This window comes from Beta vulgaris, chromosome 3, assembly GCF_026745355.1.
Source record: "Beta vulgaris subsp. vulgaris cultivar EL10 chromosome 3, EL10.2, whole genome shotgun sequence".
In the NCBI taxonomy this organism is placed as follows: domain Eukaryota; kingdom Viridiplantae; phylum Streptophyta; class Magnoliopsida; order Caryophyllales; family Amaranthaceae; genus Beta; species Beta vulgaris.
Window position 1 is genome coordinate 20,995,322 of NC_079204.1, and position 23,774 is coordinate 21,019,095.

At 34.4% G+C, this 23,774-nt stretch overlaps 1 protein-coding gene across 1 annotated transcript; it reads right to left on the bottom strand.

The window, feature by feature from the left end:
* Positions 1-16,386: 16,386 nt before the first annotated feature.
* LOC104889162 (ATP-citrate synthase alpha chain protein 2) lies at positions 16,387-22,303 on the bottom strand. Its single transcript, XM_010674318.4, has 12 exons — positions 22,052-22,303; positions 21,090-21,266; positions 20,847-21,008; positions 20,670-20,750; positions 20,317-20,368; positions 20,000-20,114; positions 19,826-19,907; positions 18,598-18,693; positions 18,386-18,487; positions 18,133-18,249; positions 17,926-18,042; positions 16,387-16,694 (listed from the first exon to the last, which is right to left on the bottom strand). Exons 1-12 carry the CDS (start codon positions 22,148-22,150, stop codon positions 16,626-16,628), a joined length of 1,269 nt encoding a protein of 422 aa, XP_010672620.1. The 5' UTR covers positions 22,151-22,303; the 3' UTR covers positions 16,387-16,625.
* Positions 22,304-23,774: the final 1,471 nt, after the last annotated feature.

Below are 23,774 nucleotides of genomic sequence, written 5' to 3' on the forward strand. Positions count from 1 at the left end.
GCATTTTTGAAAAGAAAACTTAATGGAATCGAAAAGCCCAAAAGAAATAAAAAGGGAAAGGATAATTTGATGACTAAAGTCCTAACAAGCCCATCTTGTTAGTCATCAAAAGGTTTTAATTATTGAATTCCTTTTCCTAAGCCCAATAGGATTAGCCTATTGTTTTAATTATTGAATTCCTTTTTCCTAAGCCCAATAGGATTAGCCTATTTAAATATCCTAAAACCCAAATATTTTGCCCTACACTTTATTTTCTCTCTCCTCACTTGCACGTGATTTCGAGCCTCCTCTCTCCACTCGACATTTTCTCTCTCCTCTTCCTCTTGAGCGTGACTTTCATTCTTTCTCTCAAAAATCGTTTCTTCTTCGCTAAGTAACGTTTATTGTTGAACAAGAAACGTCACAAACCTTTTCTTGAAGCCGAAAAGCGTGATTTCCGCCGGTCCTTACTGCTGTCCCAGCCTCGGCGCCCTCTTTCCTCCTTTTATTTTGGTTGTTTTCTTTACTTCTCCTTTAAGATTCCATTAAAGTTCTAATTTTTATTGTTATTTTATTATTATTTGCATGATTTCGATTTGAGTTATTATTTTATTATGAAATATGTATTTTTCGGATCATATGTATAAAAAGAAAATTTCAGATTTATTATTTTTAGTTTTAATCATGAAAGATGTGATTTTTAGGGTTTTAAATCACTAGAAATCGTATATTTAGAGTATGAATATGAATTTTGTTGGAATACGATTTTTATATTCATTTAAAATATTTTCAGAAGGTTTAGAAAATTTTATAGTTGCTGGAAATTCAGAAAGTTAATTTTTAAGGTTTTTAATGGTTTTTAATCACTAGAATAGTTTATATAATAGGGATTAAAAATAATGAGAGTTTAAATTATAAAAACGATTTTTAAAGAAGTTTAGAAGGGTTTGGGACGTTTTAAAGTTGCTGTATTTTTTTTAGTACAAGTATTTACTTGATTTTTGGTTGTTTTAGGCGGAGAATTCACTGTAGGGGACTTTTAGTGCTTAAAAGTGGCCTACCGTTACGTTTATACGAGGTACGTACATAGTCTACGTGCTAAATGGTTAGAAACATGCTCTGAGGGATGTTTTTAATTTGTAGTATCATGTATAGGACCTTGTAGTTCATATATATGATTTACTGAGATGGCTTTACATGTTATTTGCTTGTATGCTACATGTAAACTAAGAATATGTTAAGTATGACTTGTTTGTATGGAAGTTTGATGCAAGCAACTAAGTTTAGTTTATATTAATTCGTGAGTGAATTAAGAGAGTAAATTGGAATCATGGATTCTTTGAGATTATCTAATTATTATAAGAACCGAGGATCTTATTTGGTAATTTTGAGTTATACCTATATAAAGGTACAGTTTACTGTTGGCTAGGTTCAACAGGCAAGTTAGTAAAGAATAAAAGAAGTTAAAAGAGTCTTGGATGTAAGTTGTGAACACTTTTAATTCTAAGATTAAAAAGGAGTTTTGTGATGTTATGTGATTATTAGTTATGTTGTATGTGTGCTTGGTTGGTGTCAACACAAGTATAAAATGAATGCAACGTAAAGTGAAGAGAATAGGTTATAGACTTTAGACTGGTGCACGTCTAGAGTTGGACACTAAGGGTTGGGATACATAGTCCGCCGTGATATGTATTTCGAGGTTGGATTGATCACCATTCCTCTTTAGTTCAAAGGTTCCTCGATATCGTAGGTCATTCTGGTTTACGGAGTCATGACCGTATTTCCTATTTCAGTATAGACAACTCGTCCCAATAACTATTCCATTTAAAGAAGAAATAAAAGTTAGAGTCTAGTTCAGTAAGAGTCATCTGCAGTTGTTATGTTATTATTATTTTATTCTACAAGTTGTGTTATAGTATCATGTTTAGGATTATTGTTGTCTGATATGTAGTACTCAGCTTTGCTGATTACGTGCTTGTCTGTGTTTGTGATCATGGCTTTGCCTATTGATCCTGTGGTGATCCTTCGGGGAGCAGAGTCAAGAAAGCATTGACATTACAGGTTCGAAGATGCATACCATTGGGGAATCTGGAATGGAGAGGCTTTTGTGACAATAGTATTTAAGTTGTTTCTAGAATTTATATTTTCAGACTTTAGCTTTAAGTTGGTGTGTTTCAGTTCAAACATTGTTTGACTCTTATTTCATAAGTTTAATAAAGTTGGTTTTGTTTTAGTAAGTTTTCCGCTGCAAAATTCTGAGTAAGCCGAAACGTTTCACACGGGCGATAATGCCTGGGTAATTCTCTAGATTTGTTATAAAAGTATTTTCTAGAAAGAGAGAATTATCGGGGTGTTACAAAGTGGTATCTGGGAGCTTTAGGTTAGTTTAAGACTTATAGGCGCCTAACTAACTAGCTTATTAAGTGACTTTAGCTTCTTAAGTTACCTAGCTTATTGATTATTTGAAGGAAACCTTAGTATTGCTCCTACGTTTCATTTCGAAAGATGAACACAAATATTTTGAGGATCAAAATTTTTTTTTAGAACCGAAATTTTTCGGAAATTGGGTTCGAAAATCTCGTTTTCCGAAAGTCGAGGAGTTCGAAATTTCTTTTTGTCGTTTTCGTTTTCGGAAATTCTTTTTAGGAGCCGAATAAAAAAAAAAAAAAATTTGTGTCGTGAGTAAATTTTTTTTTCGAATGTCTTGAGTTCGAAATTTTTTTTAAAAATTATTTAGGCACAAAAGTAATGTTATTTATAAAAAGTCTGCATTATTTTCATACCTTTAAGGTTACAGCATACATTGTGAGAATGGGTAGTATAGGAAGGGCATATAGGATAGAAAATATTATATGCCTGCATTGAAATTTAGTTCAGCATCACTATAATTTTCTTCCCTGCAAATAAGTGCATTATTTTTTTCTTCCCTGCTAACGATGCATGAATGTTTTCTTTCCTGCTAATGTTATATCCTTCTTGCCTATTAAAGTGTTATATTTTACATGCCTTTGTTTTCTTACCCTTGTTATTTGTGGGAACACGTTAGAGAGAGTGCTAAACCATTATAGGTTTATTTGTTGTAGATCCCTAACCATGTCTGCCAGACAAGTTAATAGAATTGTCAGGCAAAGTTAATAGAGTAGGAAGCTATCATAACCCAACTATATTGAGTGATGATGAGAATGTTCGATGTTATGAGCCTTGAAGTTATAGTTACACTAGCTTAGAGAGCATTATGCATTATGTGTTAAAAGTAGGCATCCTTGTTAGTGATATATGAAGAGTTTGATTGTACTAGAGTGCAAACTTGAAAGGACATCTACAATGTTATTTGGAGACTTTATCTGAGCGATGTGAGTGTTTTAGAGATGGATGAAATGGACATCAATCCAAAAGTATTTGAAGATCTACTAGATCTAGGAACTCAAGTTATTTTGTTACTATTATTATTATTTATAGTGAAGACTTTGGAGACTTTGGAGATGAAATGTTTACTCCATATAAAGGAAATAAGGATGAGAATGATATATAACTCCATCGAGTATTTATTTATGGTTTAAGATTAGTTGTTGGAAAGTAGTCAAGCTACAATGGTTTAAATTTCCTTATTGAGTATTCTTTATATTATTGAGGAATAAGTTGGTTATTTTGGATTGGGAAAATATTCTTATTATCGATTGAGGAATAAAATATTATTTATTTAATGAGTGAGTAAGAATTTATTCTGGGACGTGATGGGAATATTTTTTTTTATTATATTCTTTTCATCATGTGATTATATTCTTGCTTGCTTGTTTCTACTTGCACGTTGATGTGAATATATTTTACATGAACGATTATGTGATTATTAGAGAACATTTCAAGTTGAAACTAGCGAGAAATTGTTTGTTGATGCGATCTTTAATGATCAAATCAATTATTGCCTTATTAGAGGGACATATAAGTTATGCTGGAACCCAAAGTAGAGTTACGTAGATTTCAGTTGCGAAGTAGAGCGTCAAACAATATGATGCCTTAGCTTCTGCTATTCGCCTATTGGCAAAGAAATTGACTCAAAAGAGACCTGAGAATCCCGATTCTGCTGGGCATGTTTAGAGACTAGCTAAGATTAAACCGTCGTACCTTATGGGATAAGCTGACCCTATCCTCTTAGAGAGTCGGATTAGCGCGTTTGAAAAGATTTTTGGGGCTGTGAACTATCCTGAGAGTGTGAAAGTAGGTCAAGTTATATCGTATCTGAAAGCTGAGACTAGACTCAGTATTATGAAAGAGTTTATTTGGGAATCCTTTATTGCTGCTTTAAGAGAAAAGTTTTACCCTGCTTTTATGAGGAAACTAAAAGCCCAGAAGTTTATAAACCTTAGGATGAGAAGTATGACTATCTCTAAGTATTATAGCAAGTTCATAGCATTGTCTAGATTTGCACTTGAGGTAATAGCCACTGAGGAGTTAAAGGCTCAACGATTTGAGCAAGCTTTGATTGAGGAAATTCAATTGGGGTTAGTAGATTTTGAAGTGATTGATTTGCCTATTAGCATACCTATTGGAGAAATCATAAGGTATACCAAGCTGTTTAAGAACTTACCTTTGAAGATAGGAGGAAGTGTCTTTCCATCCGACTTAATCGAGTTTAACTTAGGAGATTTAGATGTGATTCTTGGGATGAACTGGTTGAGTCATTACAAGGCCAGGATCGATTGTGAAGTCCAGAAAGTAGTGTTGAGAAACCCTTCGGGAAAATTTACCTCATATAGACGATTTGGGAAACCTAAAAACTTTGGGTGATCTCTGCTCTACAAGTGCAGAAGTTGATGAGAAAGGGGTGTGAGCTGTTTTTCTGTAGTGTGCAAGATGTGAGTAAAGAAGCTGAGTTAAAACTTGAGGATGTTCCAATAGTGAATGAGTTTATGGACGTATTTCCGAGGAAATTTCAGGTATGCCGCCTGCAAGAGCTGTTGAGTTTACCATAGACTTAGTTCCTGGAACTGCACCTATATCTAAGGCACCTTATAGAATGGCACCTCCTGAGATGAGTGAGTTAAAGACGCAATTGCAAGAACTTTTGGATAAGGGTTATATCAGACCTAGTGCATCGCCTTGGGGAGCTCCTGTTTTGTTCGTGAAGAAAAAGGATGGGAGTATGAGATTATGTATAGACTATAGGGAGTTGAATAATGTTACCATCAAGAACAAGTACCCTTTGCCTAGAATAGATGACCTATTCGATCAACTAACGGAGCTAGTGTGTTCTCGAAGATTGACTTACGTTCAGGATATCACCAGTTGAGGGTAGCTGATAAGGATGTACCTAAGACTGCCTTTAGAACGCGTTATGGTCACTACGAGTTCACTGTAATGCCATTTGGGTTAACCAATGCTCCTGCTATATTTATGGATTTGATGAATAGAATCTTTCATGAGTTTTTAGATAAGTTCGTAGTGGTTTTCATCGATGACATTTTGATTTATTCGAGGAATGAAACCGAACACGATGAACATTTGAGGATTATCTTAGAAACCTTGAGGAAGAACCAATTATATGCCAAGTTCTCTAAGTGTGAGTTTCGTTTGGAGAAAGTAGCATTCTTGGGTCATTTTGTGTCTAAGGAAGGAGTATCTGTAGATCCTGCTAAGATTCAAGCTGTGAGTGAGTGGCCAACTCCAAAGAGTGTGACTGACATTAGAAGTTTCTTGGGTTTAGCTGGCTATTATAGGAGATTTGTGAGGGATTTCTCGAAGATAGCGAGACCTATGACGAATTTAATGAAAAAGGAGTCCAAGTTTGAGTGGAATGAGAAGTGTGAGGAAGCTTCCAGATCTTGAAAGATCGTTTAACCACTGCACCTGTCTTAACCCTACCTGATGGTAATGAGGGGTTTGAGGTCTATAGTGATGCTTCGAAGAATGGTTTGGGTTGTGTGTTGCAACAAAATGGGAAGGTAATAGCTTATGCATCGCGTCAACTGAAACCTTATGAGGCTAATTACCCTACCCATGATCTAGAGTTAGCTGCCATAGTATTTGCATTGAAGATTTGGAGACATTATCTTTATGGGGCAACCTGCAAGATATTCACAGACCATAAGAGCTTGAAATACATATTTACCCAAAAAACTTGAATATGAGACAAAGGAGATGGCTAGAGTTGATTAAGGATTACGATCTAGACATCCAGTATCATGAAGGGAAAGCCAATGTGGTGGCTGACGCCTTGAGTAGGAAATCGAGTCATAGCTTGAGTGCTTTGATAGTCCTGAGGAGTTGTGTAGAGATATGCAAAGGTTGAACCTAGAAATTTTAAATCCTGGGGAAAGTGAGGCTAGACTCAGTAATCTTTCTTTGGGAGTGTCATTTTCGATGAGATCATTGAGGGTCAAGTTGGGGATGAGCATCTAGATAAGATAAAAGAGAAAATGAAGCAAGGTAAGGAAGTAGACTTCAAGATTCATGAGGATGGGAGTCTAAGGTTTAAGGGACGGTGGTGTGTACCACAGAAGTGTGACGACCTAAAAAGACGTCTTATGGATGAGGGCATAATACTCCGTATTCTGTGCACCCTGGGGGTGACAAGTGACATAAGGATCTTAAGGTGATATATTGGTGGCCGAACATGAAACGAGAGGTAGCCGAGTATGTGTCTAAGTGTCTAACCTGTCAGAAAGTGAAGATAGACCATAAGAGGCCCATGGGGACAGTCCAACCACTAGAGGTTCCTGGATGGAAGTGGGATTCGATTTCTATGGACTTTGTGACTGCCTTACCCAAGTCGAGGAGTGGAAATGATACCATTTGGGTTATAGTGGATAGACTGACCAAGTCCGCTGTTTTCATACCTATTAAGGAGACATGGAAGAAGAAGCAACTCGCTACAACCTATATCAAGCATGTAGTGAGATTGCACGGAGTCCCAAAGGACATTATTTCAGACCGTGACTCTAGATTTCTATCTAAGTTTTGGAAGAAGGTCACAAACCTTGGGACAACATTAAAATGAGTACCGCCTTTCACCCTGCGACCGATGGTCAGACTGAGAGGACTAACCAAACTATGGAAGACATGTTGCGAGCTTGTGCTATAGATTTTCAAGGAAGTTGGGAGGACCAATTAGATTTATTGAGTTCTCTTACAATAATAGTTACCATGCGAGTATCAAGATGGCACCTTTTGAGGCGTTATATGGACGGAAGTGTAGAAGTCCCATTTGCTGGAACGACTATAGTGAGAATGTAGTTTTGGGGACAGAATTCATTGAGGAGACCGTCAAGAACGTTAGATTGATTCAGGCTAGAATTCAAGCTGCGCAAGATAGGCAGAAGAGTTACGCAGACTTAAAGCGGCGCGAAGATGAGTTCGCTGTAGGTGATAAAGTATTCCTGAAAGTATCACCCACCAAAGGCGTTATGCGATTTGGGAAAAAGGGCAAGCTGAGTGCTAAATATGTAGGCCCATATGAAATTTTGGAGCGCATTGGGAAAGTAGCTTATAGATTGGCATTGCCAATGGAGTTTGAAAAGATGCACGATGTGTTTCACATATCCCAATTGAAGCGCTATATCCCTGATGAGCGCCATGTGTTAGAGCCTGAACGAGTGCAGATAGATAGTAGCCTCACTTATGAGGAAAGACCTGTCAAGATTCTCGACAGGAAAGTGCGTAGTACGCGTAACAAGGATGTGCATATTGTCAAAGTTCTTTGGTCTAACCACGAGTCAGAAGAGGCAACGTGGGAAGCCGAAGAGGATATGAAGAAAAAGTATCCAGACCTATTCCTTGAGGTGAGTTACGAGGGCGTAACTCGTTTTCTTTAAGGGGGTAGAATGCGATAAATTTCGCGCTTTTTGTCTATTTTTATGACATTTTCATGTATATGTATGCCTATGTTGGGCAATTTGCACATGTTAGTGCAAAAGAAGTAGAGTCTCCGCATAAGAAAAGTGTTCATAAGTGACACAAGTGTTTAAAAATGGGAAAGTGCACCAGAGGCACTATCTTTTCTTCAAAGATTTTCGAAATGATGAGTTCAACTTTCGAAACAAGGGTTTTGTGTTAAGTTTCGGGACGAAACTTCTTTTAAGGGGGGTAGACTGTAATCCCCCACATTTTTAAAGGATTTTCATAAATATATTAAGTTATTTATGTAATTATATTAAATCCAAATGAGTTTGGAAAATGATTTGACTTTTAAAAAGGGTTGACTATTTTAAAAGTCAACTAAAAATATTTTTCTAAGCTTAATAAAGTTTGTAAATTTTAATTAAGCGTGTTTTAAATAAGAGTTTAATTATTAAAAGTATTTTGAAAAGAAACTTAATGGAATCGAAAGCCCAAAAGAAATAAAAAGGGAAAGGATAATTTGATGACTAAAGTCCTAACAAGCCCATCTTGTTAGTCATCAAAGTTTTAATTATTGAATTCCTTTTCCTAAGCCCAATAGGATTAGCCTATTGTTTTAATTATTGAATTCCTTTTTCCTAAGCCCAATAGGATTAGCCTATTTAAATATCCTAAAACCCAAATATTTTGCCCTACACTTATTTTCTCTCTCCTCACTTGCACGTGATTTCGAGCCTCCCTTCCACTCGACATTTTCTCTCTCCTCTTCCTCTTGAGCGTGACTTTCATTTTTCTCTCAAAAATCGTTTCTTCTTCGCTAAGTAACGTTTCTTGTTGAACAAGAAACGTCACAAACCTTTTCTTGAAGCCGAAAAAGCGTGATTTCCGCCGGTCCTTTGCTGTCCCAGCCTCGGCGCCCTCTTTCCTCCTTTTTTTTGGTTGTTTTCTTTACTTCTCCTTTAAGATTCCATTAAAGTTCTAATTTTTATTGTTATTTTATTATTATTTGCATGATTTCGATTTGAGTTATTATTTTATTATGAAATATGTATTTTTCGGATCATATGTATAAAAGAAAATTTCAGATTTATTATTTTTAGTTTTAATCATGAAAGATGTGATTTTTAGGGTTTTAAATCACTAGAAATCGTATATTTAGAGTATGAATATGAATTTTGATTGGAATACGATTTTTATATTCATTTAAAATATTTTCAGAAGGTTTAGAAAATTTTATAGTTGCTGGAAATTCAGAAAGTTAATATTTTAAGGTTTTTAATGGTTTTTAATCACTAGAATAGTTTATCTATACTAGGGATTAAAAATAATGAGAGTTTAAATTATAAAAACGATTTTTAAAGAAGTTTAGAAGGGTTTGGGACGTTTTAAAGTTGCTGTATTTTTTTTAGTACAAGTATTTACTGATTTTTGGTTGTTTTAGGCGGAGAATTCACTGTAGGGGACTTTTAGTGCTTAAAAGTGGCCTACCGTTACGTTTATACGAGGTACGTACATAGTCTACGTGCTAAATGGTTAGAAACATGCTCTAGGGATGTTTTTAATTTGTAGTATCATGTATAGGACCTTGTAGTTCATATATATGATTTACTGAGATGGCTTTACATGTTATTTGCTTGTATGCTACATGTAAACTAAGAATATGTTTAAGTATGACTTGTTTGTATGGAAGTTTGATGCAAGCAACTAAGTTTAGTTTGGTATTAATTCGTAGTGAATTAATGAGTAAATTGGAATCATGGATTCTTTGAGTTACTATTTATCTTATAAGAACCGAGGATCTTATTTGGTAATTTTGAGTTATACCTATATAAAGGTACAGTTTACTGTTGGCTAGGTTCAACAGGCAAGTTAGTAAAGAATAAAAGAAGTTAAAAGAGTCTTGGATGCTAAGTTGTGAACACTTTTAATTCAAGATTAAAAAGGAGTTTTGTGATTTATGTGATTAGTAGTTATGTGGTATTTGTGCTTGGTTGGTGTCAACACAAGTATAAAATGAATGCAACGTAAAGTGAAACGAGAATAGGTTATAGACTTTAGACTGGTGCACGTCTAGAGTTGGACACTAAGGGTTGGGTACATAGTCCGCCGTGATATGTATTTCGAGGTTGGATTGATCACCATTCCTCTTTAGTTCAAAGGTTCCTCGATATCGTAGGTCATTCTGGTTTACGGAGTCATGACCGTATTTCCTATTTCAGTATAGACAACTCGTCCCAATAACTATTCCATTTAAAGAAGAAATAAAGTTAGAGTCTAGTTCAGTAAGAGTCATCTGCAGTTGTTATGTTATTATTATTTTATTCTACAAGTTGTGTTATAGTATCATGTTTAGGATTATTGTTGTCTGATATGTAGTACTCAGCTTTGCTGATTACGTGCTTGTCTGTGTTTGTGATCATGGCTTTGCCTATTGATCCTGTGGTGATCCTTCGGGGGAGCAGAGTCAAGAAAGCATTGACATTACAGGTTCGAAGATGCATACTTGGGGAATCTGGAATGGAGAGGCTTTTGTGACAATAGTATTTAAGTTGTTTCTAAGAATTTATATTTTCAGACTTTAGCTTTAAGTTGGTGTGTTTCAGTTCAAACATTGTTTGACTCTTATTTCATAAGTTTAATAAAGTTGGTTTTGTTTTAGTAAGTTTTCCGCTGCAAAATTCTGAGTAAGCCGAAACGTTTTCACACGGGCGATAATGCCTGGGTAATTCTCTAGATTTGTTATAAAAGTATTTTCTAGAAAGAGAGAATTATCGGGGTGTTACACGCTTAGTTGGCTATAAAGATTCCCTTTTAGCTATGATTCAAACTAATATTTGTAATGGCCCAATCTACTTTAATTGTGTCTAAACTTTACAATAGACTTAACCGATCCATGGATACTAGACACTTTAGTTCTAGATGTCCATCTTTCAAATAATTCAACAGTACAATTTAGGGAATATGTTAAAAATTTCGCATTAATTTACCGTGTCTATTTTAGACTTTTATCTTCTCAACTAAATCCAAAATGTTTACTTCATCCCACTATAGATGAAACTATACTCTTAAAAGTTGAAACTGAAAGTGCGGCTACTTTTACTCCTAAAAAATTAAAATGGAATGAAATTACTATTCCTAAATAATCTTTAATTCATTATAATCCTCTTCCTAGAAATATTACTCAAAAGAAAGTTGATCAAATTATAGAAGAACCTAATGGTCAAGTAATAATAAAGTTAGGTACTAATTATGAACGGGCTAGACCATCAACCTCTTATGAAAATGCTCGACCTTCATATGAAGATAATTCTTATAATAATCCTCAAATGTCTACTTCTAAAAATTTACATTTTCAAGAATCTTCAAAATTCTGCTATAAAAACCCAATACATGAACCAGTAGGAGAATCTTCTACTAATTCCAATTCACCTACTTCTTCAGCTATGAAACCTCCTACCTTTTCCTCTATTAATGTTATTAAAAAGGAATTTCAAATAGACTTAGAATATATTCATAATGACTTTTATTCAAAATAAAATAATGATAAAAAAGATTGGTTCTTTGGATGTTTTGATCAAATTGCTAGAAATCATGTCAAACTAGAATGGATTTCTGATAAGAAAAAATTAGAAATTAATATTCCTTTTTTCATCTGGTTTTCAACTTACACCATATAAAATAATATATTTTATCCTTTTAATAAAAACCAAATAAACATGACAGGTAGTTTAATTCAAAGTTGGACTTTAAAAAATGAAAGTATAATTAAGTCTATTCATCCTCCGTTGACTGAAATACAAGTTAATAATAATGAAGGATCTTTCGTTATGGCTCCTTTTAAAAGAGGAAGAGAGGATGACAACTCCTCCACTGCCAACTTAGGTGACATAAAAAAATTATATCACCAAAATAATTATTCAAACCAACTTCTCACCACCATTTCAAAACAAATAGAAATATTATCTATGCAATTAGAGTCAAAAAAATCTCCTGATATTGATGACATTACATCTAAATTAGAAACTTTATCTATAAATAAAAAGGATACAAAATTTCCCTTCGACATAGCTGCTCCGTATATTAATACTTCAAGAATTCCTATACATCGTCAAATATCTCTTAATTTACCTGAAAAAACAACTCCTTTAATTAGTAAGGTTGAAGAAAAATTATCTAATTTAAGTACTTCCAAGTCAACTAATAATATTAATGTTTTGGATAAATATAGTTCAAATAAATCAATCAATTCAGATGATGACGATGAAAATAAAATCAATAAAATAAATAATAGTTCTTGGAAAAATGTCTCTAATAGAAATTATTATACTAGACCTACTCCACCAGATATTCAATATGAAGAACGACATAAATTCAGAGACTCACAATATGATGGAACTGCAGTTTATGAATGGAATATTGATGGAAAATCATAATATGAAATATCAAATGTTCTTTCCGAAATGACTATGACCATAACTACTTATAGGTCAAGGAATGCTCAAGAACATACTATTATAGATTTTCTCACAACTGGTTTTACTGGTCAATTAAGAAATTGGTGGGACAATAGTATTAATATGGAAACTAAGGTTCAAATTTTTAATCACGTTAAAATAGAAAATGAACAACAAGCCTTAGATGGAAGCTCGATTCTTATTAATATGATTGCTATGCATTTTATTGGTAATCCAAAGGAGGAAATGTCAACAAACCAAGTAGTCCTTACTAATCTTAGGTGTGCTACACTAGATGATTATCGATGGTATAAAGATGTATTCCTTAGTAATATTTTTAGACGAGGTGATTGTAATCAATCTTTTTGGAAAGAAAGGTTTATATCTGGTCTTCCATCCCTATTTTTTCAAAGAATATTCCTAAAATTAAGAGAAAGTGCGGGTCAAGACGAAATTCCATATGATAGTATGACTTATGGGCAAATATTTTCCTTTGTTAAAAAAGAAGCAATTGCTTTGTGTCAGAAATTAGCAATTCAAAATAAATATTCATCTGAAAAAAGGGAAAGACGTAGAGAATTAGAAAGTTTTTGTGCTGCATTCGGTTTACCCAAAATTCAACCTCCCCCTACCATCAATAAAAAGAGATATAGGGAAATTTTTTGACCAACTAGAAAAATTATTAATAACGACTCATATTATAAAAAGACCTTTAAGGCACCCACCAGACTACCAAAGAAAATTATAGATCTCAAAAGACCGATTTATTGTTATAAATGTGGACGAGTAGGTCATAAGGCTAACGAATGTGACTTAAAACAAAAGATTAATGAATTATGTGGTCATGATCCAGACCTTCAATAAAAAATTTTAGCCTTATATTCACTAGAAACTTCCTCAGAACATAATCTTACTGACGATAGTGAAGATAATCTACTGCAAATAAAATCAGATAATGAGTCAACCTCTTGTTGTTCAAAAGAGTCAGCCCCGCTTTGTCAAAAAGGATGTTGTAATAATATTTGTTGAATTTCAAAAGATTTATTCTCATAAAAATTATTTTTCATTAATCAAAATTAATTTTTATTCATATTTACTCATTTAATTACTTCAGATGCAGAAAACTCAACCATCTTCCAGTTCCAAAACCAAAAACCTATACCTCACCCAAAAAAGAAGAATTCATACCCAAGGTATTCAAGATTTACTCAAAAAACTTTCCCCCACCACAAAAGACTTATCAAATAACCTCACTCAAACAGCCAAAACCCATGCTTTACCTACAATACATAAAACAATTTCCAAACTTTTCATATATGAACTAATCATCCAAATATATCAGCTTCCAACCGATATGCAGGAAATCATCATCAACAAAGCAAAGCAAGAAAACTTCAACACCTGGTATATCAATTTCCTAACATCCGAAAAAATATCCCCCTATAGCATTTGGCGAACATGGGGAAGGTCTATATTAATATTTTCATATTACCAAACTGGAGGATTCTTTATATCCATAAGAGACATTCAAAAAACTGATCCATATTTTCAATTATGGAAATATGGCTTGGTAAGGAAATTTTACGAAGTACCAGAACCAGACACAGAATTTTTCCAAGAGTTCACAAAATTCCAGCAATATATATTTTCAACAGTATGTTCTCTTCAAAGGAAATAATGAATTTATGAAGAAGTCATTTGCGCCAACATAGAAATGGTGGACGGCAAAATCAAACCAGCCCACTACTTCATACTCATTAATATAATAAAGTGTGATCTTTATTGCAAAGATCCCGCTGTCTTACATCCAACTCAAGCAAGAGCACATGGGTTTTTCTACATCATCCGCAAAATTGAAGAATTAATCCGAAAAAACGACAAAGACCCCGTTACATTTATCCATTGCGGAAATACAACAGTTGTTTTTCCCACATGGCTACAAGAGTATTTCATTACTGGTGTTAATCACTCTGAACCATTAACTCCATATATATTTATCTCAACTCAGAGCTGGCAAATTTCTCTCTCAAGAAGGTAAAATACTCTTATTCAAATTATTAGAAAATTGTCCGCAAGATCTTCCTGGCAAAAGTTAGGACATTAAAAAATAAAAAGATCCCGCTAAGTGAATATCACTTAGGCAAAAATAAGGGACATATTTTACTAACATTTTCAATGCAGGTACTCTTATGACGACTCATCAAATATCCGGTATGCCACCTGACTATCTGATGAATTGTACATTCATCACCCAAAGGCACAAAAGGACAATATCGCAAGAAGACAAATGGATTATTCTCCAAGGTATACAAAAGAAACCACTAGCTTACTAAACAAATCATTCCACATAAGGTCATATAAATCCAAGGAAGCAAAGTTCCAGATTCAAAGGTATCAGCAAACCATAGTATCAATACATCATTCCACGTGAAGTCATATGAATCAAGTCATATGAACCCAAGGAAGCAAAATTCCAAACTCAAAGTTATCAGCAAAGGATAGCATCAAGATACAAGCGATCAGAACAAAGCAAAAGCTGCTTCTGTTTAAGCGGCAAAACTTATCAACGCATTTCACAAACAAATTATGTACTATAAATAGTCTACCTGTATCATCGTAAAAGCTAAGTGTTTTTCTTCAGTACAAAAATAGAGAGAAAAAATTAGGAATCAGTTACAAAAGCCTCTCGCTCAAAATTAGTTGTTACTCAATCCTTGTGTAAGTTCATTCAAAGTTCAATCAAAGTAAGTTATTATTCATATCTGCGTCTCTTTTAATTGCTTTCAACATCTATTCGAACTATTCAAAACATCTGTTCAATTTTTCAAAATTGATTTCATTCAGTTATTAATTCAATAATAAACCTTCTTTTCAAAATCAAAAATAAATTTCAAAACTTTCATTTTCAAAGTTTTTATTAATCATTTGACGAGATTAATTACCTACCAAACAGTCCTCCTTTCGCAATATAATTAATCTGAACTACGTCCGAGACGGTCTATAACCCGTGAAATACTCTTGTAGCCATGTAGGAAAAACAACTGTTGTATTTCCGTGATCACTAATAAGTATCTAAAGTAGAATTCATTGGTTGGTTCGTGAAATTATTTGTTACTCGTATATGTTACTCATAAAATGAAGAAAATATATTTGTAAAAAGTCTTGAATTTTTTTACTTTTCATTTGATAAGAGATTATCCAACCACCAAGTTATGACTTATAATTTGGACGAATTATCAACCCTAAACAATACATTATTTTATAATTATTAAATCATACGGGGTATTGCCCATGCACAACATATAGTGATTTATCAGAGCACAACTATTCAAGTACGCGTCAATGCTAGATGCACAATTATTTAGGCTGTCATCTTCTACACGAGATTTTAGGGACAACTTTCCATATAAAGACCAATTCTTAGCTTATTTTAAACATATTTACACATGACTAATGAAAAGGTAAAAATCATACTCTTCTCTTTCATTACATAGCACTAACTAGTAACTATCCCTGTTTCACAATACATGCACCATTTGCTTTTTCACACACTTCAATGCTCTTTTTTGGACATTAATATCTATAATTGTGTATAAATAAAAGTTGATATTTGAATTCTTTTTATTGAGACGAATTTAACAATATTCCACTTGACTACATTTTTTCTTACATGATAATGAGAGAAAAGATTGTCAAAGTTGGTTAATAAACAATGCCAAAATGAAAAATGGTACATGTATTATAAAATAGAGTTGGTATGTAATTTGACGAAGATTCTGAGTATACTTTTTGGCTTTGAAAGTGGCTCAAGATCTTATACAGCTAGTTTGTTGGTAAGATCAAAGATAGTGATACTTATTCTAATCTTGATTATACGTTTGTCAAGTTTTAAAAGAAACCGAAGCACTTTTACTAATTTCCACAATTCTGTTTACTCTATATTATCAGAATATGATAACAAAAAGGCCCTAACCTTAACTACATTGTACTGGGTAGATGCAAAGACAAATATGTAATTAGAGATTTGGTTAGAGAAACATTGCATGAAAATGATATTATCAGGTTCATTCATCCAAAAAAAAAAAAGTTCCCCTCTCACCAGTTGACCAAATCATAAAGCTGGTTTCGAAAACAACTATGAATCATATAACAGCATCCACAAATCAAGTTACATATTACAACAGAACTGAAGTTATACACGAAAGTAACGAAGACAATTCCATTTTTCCAAAGACAACTCGTCAAAGAATTTCTCACTTTGTATCTATTTTGCAAATGCAACAATCGCATCTATTTCTGTCCCCTCGAAAAAGATCTGTAAATGTTCCTTTGAACATGACAATGCTTTAAAACACAAACTTAATCCTTCATAATGCAATCAATTGCTTGCTTACATATTCCAGTCATGGTTGCCTCAGGGCCATATACCTGCATAAAGCGATCGTTAGAGAAAAGAGAAGAATAATACCAAATCCAAAATTACATTATTGATCTCAGATAAAGGAGTTTGTTCACATCTCATATGTTTTACACTATATTCACCCACCACTCTTTTGACATCTATTGTGGATTTTACGTAATAAATATTAAAATTTTATCATTTTTACTAAAAAGTACTTCCTACGCTTTTTTTTCTTGCTACATTGTTGTTTTCACTAGGTTTTAGAAGATGTCCGTTTTAACATTTTTGGTGTACTTTTTAACCACTTTAACATTAAAAGAGGTGGGAGAACATTACTTTTTATGGAAAAGGGAGCAAAAGAACCCTTAGTTGCTAGGAAAAGTATAAACCAAAATACTTTGTAGTGGGTCAAGTACTCCATATAAGAATTTTTTTTTAAAAAACCAACCATTTAAGGAAAATGTGGCAAGTAAAAAAAAAAAAGTGGAGAGTAATATTAAAAGTTAAAGTTGTGCATTGACAAGCGTGAAAACTCAATTGTTGCAATAAAAAAAAGAATGGAGAAAGTAAAACTGAAAAACGCATAAAGTTGTACGATTCCAATACCATGGGATCTATAACAATATATTAAAGTGTGCAAAATAAATTTTAAATATTTTAGTTGGGACATGTCAATTTGACAATTTTGAAAGAAAAAAATACCCTCTATGTACATGGATAACAAGTCAAATGTACATATAACAAGTCAAATGAGCACATATACATGGATAATAAGGCAATGAACATATGTACATTTCTGTAGGTACATGTTCATTGTTATTAATCTAGTGCTTTATGTTCATCGTGCATATGATCCTCTTCATTATACACTAGTTTGAACTCTCCATCCCAATAGTTTGAACACTTTATTTTTATGTTTCTCCCATATTAGTTTGACCACTCCCTTTTTGACATAATCTCCCTATTACTATATTATTATTTTTACACTCCTTTGGCCTATATTCTACCTTTATCTACCTTCCTACCTTTATCAATAAAAAGTTATCCAATTTTTTCTCTCCTCCAATAAAAAATACCCCACTAACTCCTATCACATCTACTTCTATAATAAAATAACATTAATAACCACACTGCAACTTATCACCTTACACTACGTGTCTCAACCAGTAGGAGGGAGTACAGAAAAATGAGAATACAAAGGCGTCACATGATACCACAGCCTAACAATGTAGCTCCACCCCTGTTTCAAAATCTTACCTCGATAGGGACTCCAAGCTCCTCACCAAGAGCACGCATCTTTTTAAGACCTGTTTGATAGTTCGGACCTCCTCTTCTCACAAAAAGATGCATTCTTGCTGCCTTCAGTTTAGATTCCTGCACGAGACGTCCATAAAAAGAAAGGACAGATCTTAAGAACCAATAAATGAAGACATTCAGTGATCTGAATTTGAAATATGGAACTACCTTTTCTCTGAGGGCTCTAATGATTCCACTAAATGTAGCAGCAACGTCAGTAAAGTTAGCAATACCCCCTCCTATCAGAAGAGCCCTTTTACGACCATCAGGATTTGCTGTGGCGCACTGCAGCACAAAATTCTTCTTAGTCTTTTTTTAATAAAAGAAGAATACCAACTAATACAAAAAAAAAGATTTCTTTGACTAGTTTGACTATAAGTAGAACAAATAATCAACAAGATCAACTGAATGAGACCCTTACATCAATAACTACGCGAGCGTACTGCAAGACCTCTTCTTCATTAGGAGCACCACTGTACTCAGCATAATTCCCAAGTTCAGATGCATAACCCAAGTCTCCAACCTGATAGAAATTCAAGGCATCAAATTAACTTCCAAGCTCCAGATTAGTAATTAAAGCTGAAAATAACCAAACACAAAGCAGAGGAGATGCCATTCTAGTTATCCACTCACAGTGTCGGCATATATAACACTTGCACCACCACCAGCAACCATAGTCCAAATGCGTCCTTTTGGGTTCAAAATGGTGAATTTCAATGATGCACTTGTCTGCAACGTATATATAAAATAAACATCTTAAACTTGGACTTTATTATTTAACAACCATATCTTAGGAAAAGTTCAACCAAACCCAGAAAAATACTTCAGTTCAAAGAAATTAAAGTAACATGAATGCCAAAAAGAATGGCAAAGGAATTGATTATGAGAAATAGAAAATAAAGTCCTTAAAAAATCCCAATAGGATCAAATCTAGTGAAAAGCAAGCACCAGATTGTGCGTGGCATTAACTTTATTCCTGACCTTACACATGCCATCTGATTCTAAAAAGGCCCTTAATCTGTAATAAGACAGTTCTTGGTCGAAATAGACTAATTTGGTATAAGCTGATAGTTTTGTACCAAAAACCCTACAAAATAATCTCATCAGTAAAAACCTTAATATGGAGAATTCAAGAGAAGTTCATGATCACCACTAGACATAGAGGCATAAGAGATAACGACGTTCATAGTCCTTGAAGATTTTATGACGCAGAGCCATATTTACATTCTTTAGAACAAATTGGAAAAACTTATGTTCCATCAAGGAGCAGCCCAGAGATAGTAAGGAGGGGGGGGGGGGGTGATTCCACTCTTGAGAATAGAGTTGAATTGTCATGGGTATTCCTGGCAGGGGAGGAACCAGAAATATATTATCGAGGGGACCACAAAAAAAATGTAGTATTGAAGGGGGCCAAATATAAAAATTAACCTATTTTATTCAAAAATTAACACATTCAACCTTAATTTTTAGGAAAATTCAGAAGTTCGCCGGGGCTCCCACTGGCCCCCATGATGTTCTGCCACTGACTCCTGGGGCTGAAAGGCTCTCTCCCTTCCAAACCTACCAACCCCAAGGTGGTCCAGTCCTACTGCTGCTTAAAAAAGGAAAAAAGAAAAAGGCACAAGAGAACTATGACAAGGTATTTTCAGAATCAAACATGAAAGATATCCCGACATCACCAATGGTCTCGAGTTTAAGGCCTCCCCACTTGAAGAAAGAAGCAGCAGGGAAGTATGGAAGATAGGTCAGCTCTCATCTGACTCTTGATGAAATATTTTTGTTGACTTTGTAAAACATTCAGCCAACTTAAAAAACAACATCATTCTGGCAAAAGGGTATACAAAAAAATTCTGGCGCATACCTTTTCATCCAAAGAATGAATATAACCTTCAGTAGAGCTTAAAACTCGGCCAAAAGGTAATGGGAACTCTAAGTCGCCCCACCTATAGGAAGAAAGAAGATGAGGAAATTTAAAATCTTTTAGGAAGATTAAATCAAATATTCTATTATAATATATTCAGAAAAGCTAGTGTACTTTTTAAAATTCTTGAAAGCAGCTGTATCATCGAGTTCTCCCCTCATGTCCAATGGATATGGTTCCCCATTAACCAAAGTAAAAGGATTCATCTCCAGAAAGCTAAAGTCAAGATCTGTAAGTCAAATAAATGAATTAGTTTTACGACAATGTGTCAATAAAGCATCGCCCCCTTAACATCAATATCCAACCATCTAAAACATAGGAAATGGTTAAAAATCCAAGATTGATATGTAATTATCTGCACAGAATTCTTCAGCAAGGACAAAAGTATAGCATATAATTCAAACATTCTACAATCCTTTAACAAAGCATACCCTGGAAAACTGCAAAGACACCCTTGATGAAATCCCCGATTTTATCCCGTATCTGTAAGAAAAAGTACTTATAAGCACTAAAACAATGTAAAACATACAGTGAACTAGCACAACATATAAGAATAGGAGAAAAAATAATGCAGTCAGATCACGTATCCAGTTAACAGTATTGAGTTATTACAGATGTATGAAAAGCATGATACCACATATATGATTAAAGCATCACCAATATGAATCATTTTCTCACTGCATTTCTAGTTAATAGTCCTTTCATGAATTCATGTTCATTTATTGAATCATAAGAAAAAACTTTCCCTACATGCAAAATCTTGATGCAAAGGGATGAGACCTACCTCCAAAGGAAGTGTAGCAATCAATGGAGCACAAGTATCACTAGTCAGAGGTTTCTCCGTTGGCAAAAATACGGTCTTAACCTGTACATTTCGAGTATCAAGATTGTACATGAGATGCTTACTAGAGGATACTGTAATTGATCATGAAACACAAGTTTAGCCTCAGTTCAAATGTACCTTGTCCCAGTTCTCTTCAATTTCAATACCACCACATTCAGAGAAACTTAAGGTGCAACCAAGCCTTTCAGATACTATGGAGAGATAAAACTCTTGCTTGTGCGGAACAAATGGTTCAACAATAAAAGTGGTAACCGGTGCCTTGCAACCTTCAATCTCAACCTGAAAGATAACAGCGGCCATGTTACTGTATAATAACTTGCATACAAACGATAATGGCCATCTAAAACTGCACTAGCCTACCTCTTTCCCTATGCGCTCTTTCACAAATTCCGAAACTTGAGCCAAATCCAAATTCAAAGCCACAAGGCCACTCTTACCACGCTTACCGAAAAGCATATCTGGTTTTACAACCAATCTTGAAGATGAAAGCCATGTCTCGTCGTTCACCAGTTGAGTAAAGTCTGTGGATCCTGTTACCTGGTTGATGATGATCATAAATATTTTTAATACCGATTAACCATAAGAACCTAAGTATATATAGAGATCAGCCCTCTACAGCCTTAAAACAACCTTTAACCGATTGAACTAAAGTACATGCAGAATCAATAGAGCAAGTGATCTTAACAATTGTGAATTTCAAGCTGCATCAACTCAATGCCAATCAAAGATTTATTAAACATCTGTAGCACCAGCAAGGCACTCGGTTATGAATGAGTTTGGCCCAAAATGTAGTGTCGAAGTATCTATACCCATGTTACAATGTGGAGGATCCGACACAAGTACTTGAGTAGGATGAAGAGTCTTAATAACATAGGCTAAAACAATCAAAGTTGTCGAAAACAGTGAAGATCTCTAATAGATATGATTAATAACCATTACAGATGTAAAAAACTTCTAAGCTTTACACTTGCCAATAAGTGACAAATTGAAAATTCCAACTACACTTCAACCAAATTTAATTTTCCAAAAGCTTCATTCTTGCAAACTGAAAAACTAACAATCATGCAGAAATTTACAAATAAACCCAGAATTCAGAATTCCGATCAAATCCCTATCCAAGTAAAAGCAACAATGTTCTATAAAAGATCAAGCAAAATAACAGATCACAGCAAATGGTGCAAAATCAAGACACCCATCAATAAAAATCTTTGAAACCCAATGATCTATTCTCATTACTGGTAAATGGGTATCAAAGATTCAAACCTTAATCAAATCTTCAGAAATATAACAATAAATCAATAGAACATAAATAAGCAAATTACTTGAGCAGAGCAAATGGGTAAATCGATGTTGGCAATTCGTTTGAGATGTTGCTTTAGAAGTCTCTTGGAATCATACTCTCTGATCTTCTTCCTTGCCATTTTTTCCTCAGAATTCACAAGAGAAGAGAGAGAGAGAGAGAAAGAGGAAGAGAGGTAGGTGTAGCTTGAAGTTATGGTGAAGATTGAGCCTTTCGGTATTACTAATGAGCGAGGGGGGAAGAAGTTGTTGTTACTTGTTAGGTGTTGTTCTTATTATTCAAAGTTTACTCGATATGTTCACCAAAAAAAAAAAAGTTTACTCGATATAAGTATTTGCGAGGTAGATGAGCTAAAGCAGGGGTGTAAAACTGTGACTTTTTGGACATAAGGTGTAAATTTTGGAAAAGTGCAATGCGATAATTTAAGGGTTTTGCTATTTTTTTATTTTTTTTTAAAGTAAGGAAAAGAAGGTTAAGAGACCCTCCACATGATAAGAGCTCCAACCTTATCATTTACAAGGATTGAATGAAGAGTTGAATGAGTATAATTTTCAATACAAAAACTAGAATCTATGAGGTGACCAACGTTGGCAATCCAATATGTTGCTTTGTTAGCTTCCTGGGCAAATAGTCCAAAAAGAAAGGGAGCGGAGAGAAGTCTGGATATCTTGAATAATGTGGGCGATCTGCCAAGGGGGGGATCAGACGCCTTTGATGGAGTTGATAACCATTAGGTTATCTCCTTCGATGTGGAGATGAGTAATAGCATTTTGAATAGCGAGCCTGACTCCATGATGAAGGGCGGTAGCTTCTGCCATCGAGAATGAAGAAATACCAAGCTTTAAGGTTGCGGTTTTGACTAAGTTGGCGTCAGAATTTCGGATGATAAAACATGTTGCGGCTGAAGAATCACGAACAGAACCGTCGAAGTTGAGTTTGAAAAATGGAGATGATGGAGGCTCCCAAGCCACCATTATTGAAAAAGGGTACTTGGGATTGGAGGGGTGGAGAGAAGAGTGGAAAAACGGGAAGCCAGAGGAATTGCAGTAATCAACTACATTCCTAAGACTCCATTCTGAGAAAAGAAATTTGGCTCTATGAAGAATCCTATAAATATTAAGCACTCATTATGAAAGATGATATTATTTTTTTCTTTCCAAATGCTCCAAATTAGGAAGACAAATTTAGACGCGTAGCTGTTATTCTTTTTAATTTTATAAAGAGTATCAAATTAAAAACATGGCTCTAGTTAAAGAATAGGGCAACCAATCGTTAAGTTCTTTAAGTTGCCAAAGGGGAAGGAGCTTGGAAAACTGTCCAAAGATATGATCTATGGATTCCTCGTGGGTGGCACTAAGGGCGCAATGACTAAAAGGGATGATATTTCTTTTTGCAAGGGTTGCACTCACCCCAATACTATTATGGCAGATCTGCCATAGAAAGATCTTTAGCTTTGGCGGGATATCGAGATTCCAAATCCAACAGTAAGACCATTTCTCCTTGCTAGGTGGGAGGTTATGAGCCAGCCAAGTAGCAGACTTAACTGTGAATAGTCCTGAAAGACTAGGGCCCCAAATAGGGACATCAAAGAGGGAGGCAGACGGTAAAGGGATGCCTTTAATGCATTTGATGATATGGTCCAGGAGAAGAGTTTTTAATTTTAGAAGATCCCAAGATTTATCTGGTAAGATGAAATCTTTTAACAGCAGGTTAACATCAACATGATTTTCATTTAGCTTTAAGAT

Excerpts from the sequence above, each read along its gene's own strand:
- LOC104889162 (XM_010674318.4), bottom strand. The coding sequence starts at position 22,150 with ATGGCAAGGAAGAAGATCAGAGAGTATGATTCCAAGAGACTTCTAAAG. Across the intron at positions 18,488-18,597 it reads GTGTTATATATGCCGACACT|GTTGGAGACTTGGGTTATGC; the intron begins GTGAGTGGATAA and ends AATTTCTATCAG. Across the intron at positions 18,250-18,385 it reads ACGCTCGCGTAGTTATTGAT|TGCGCCACAGCAAATCCTGA; the intron begins GTAAGGGTCTCA and ends TTTGTGCTGCAG.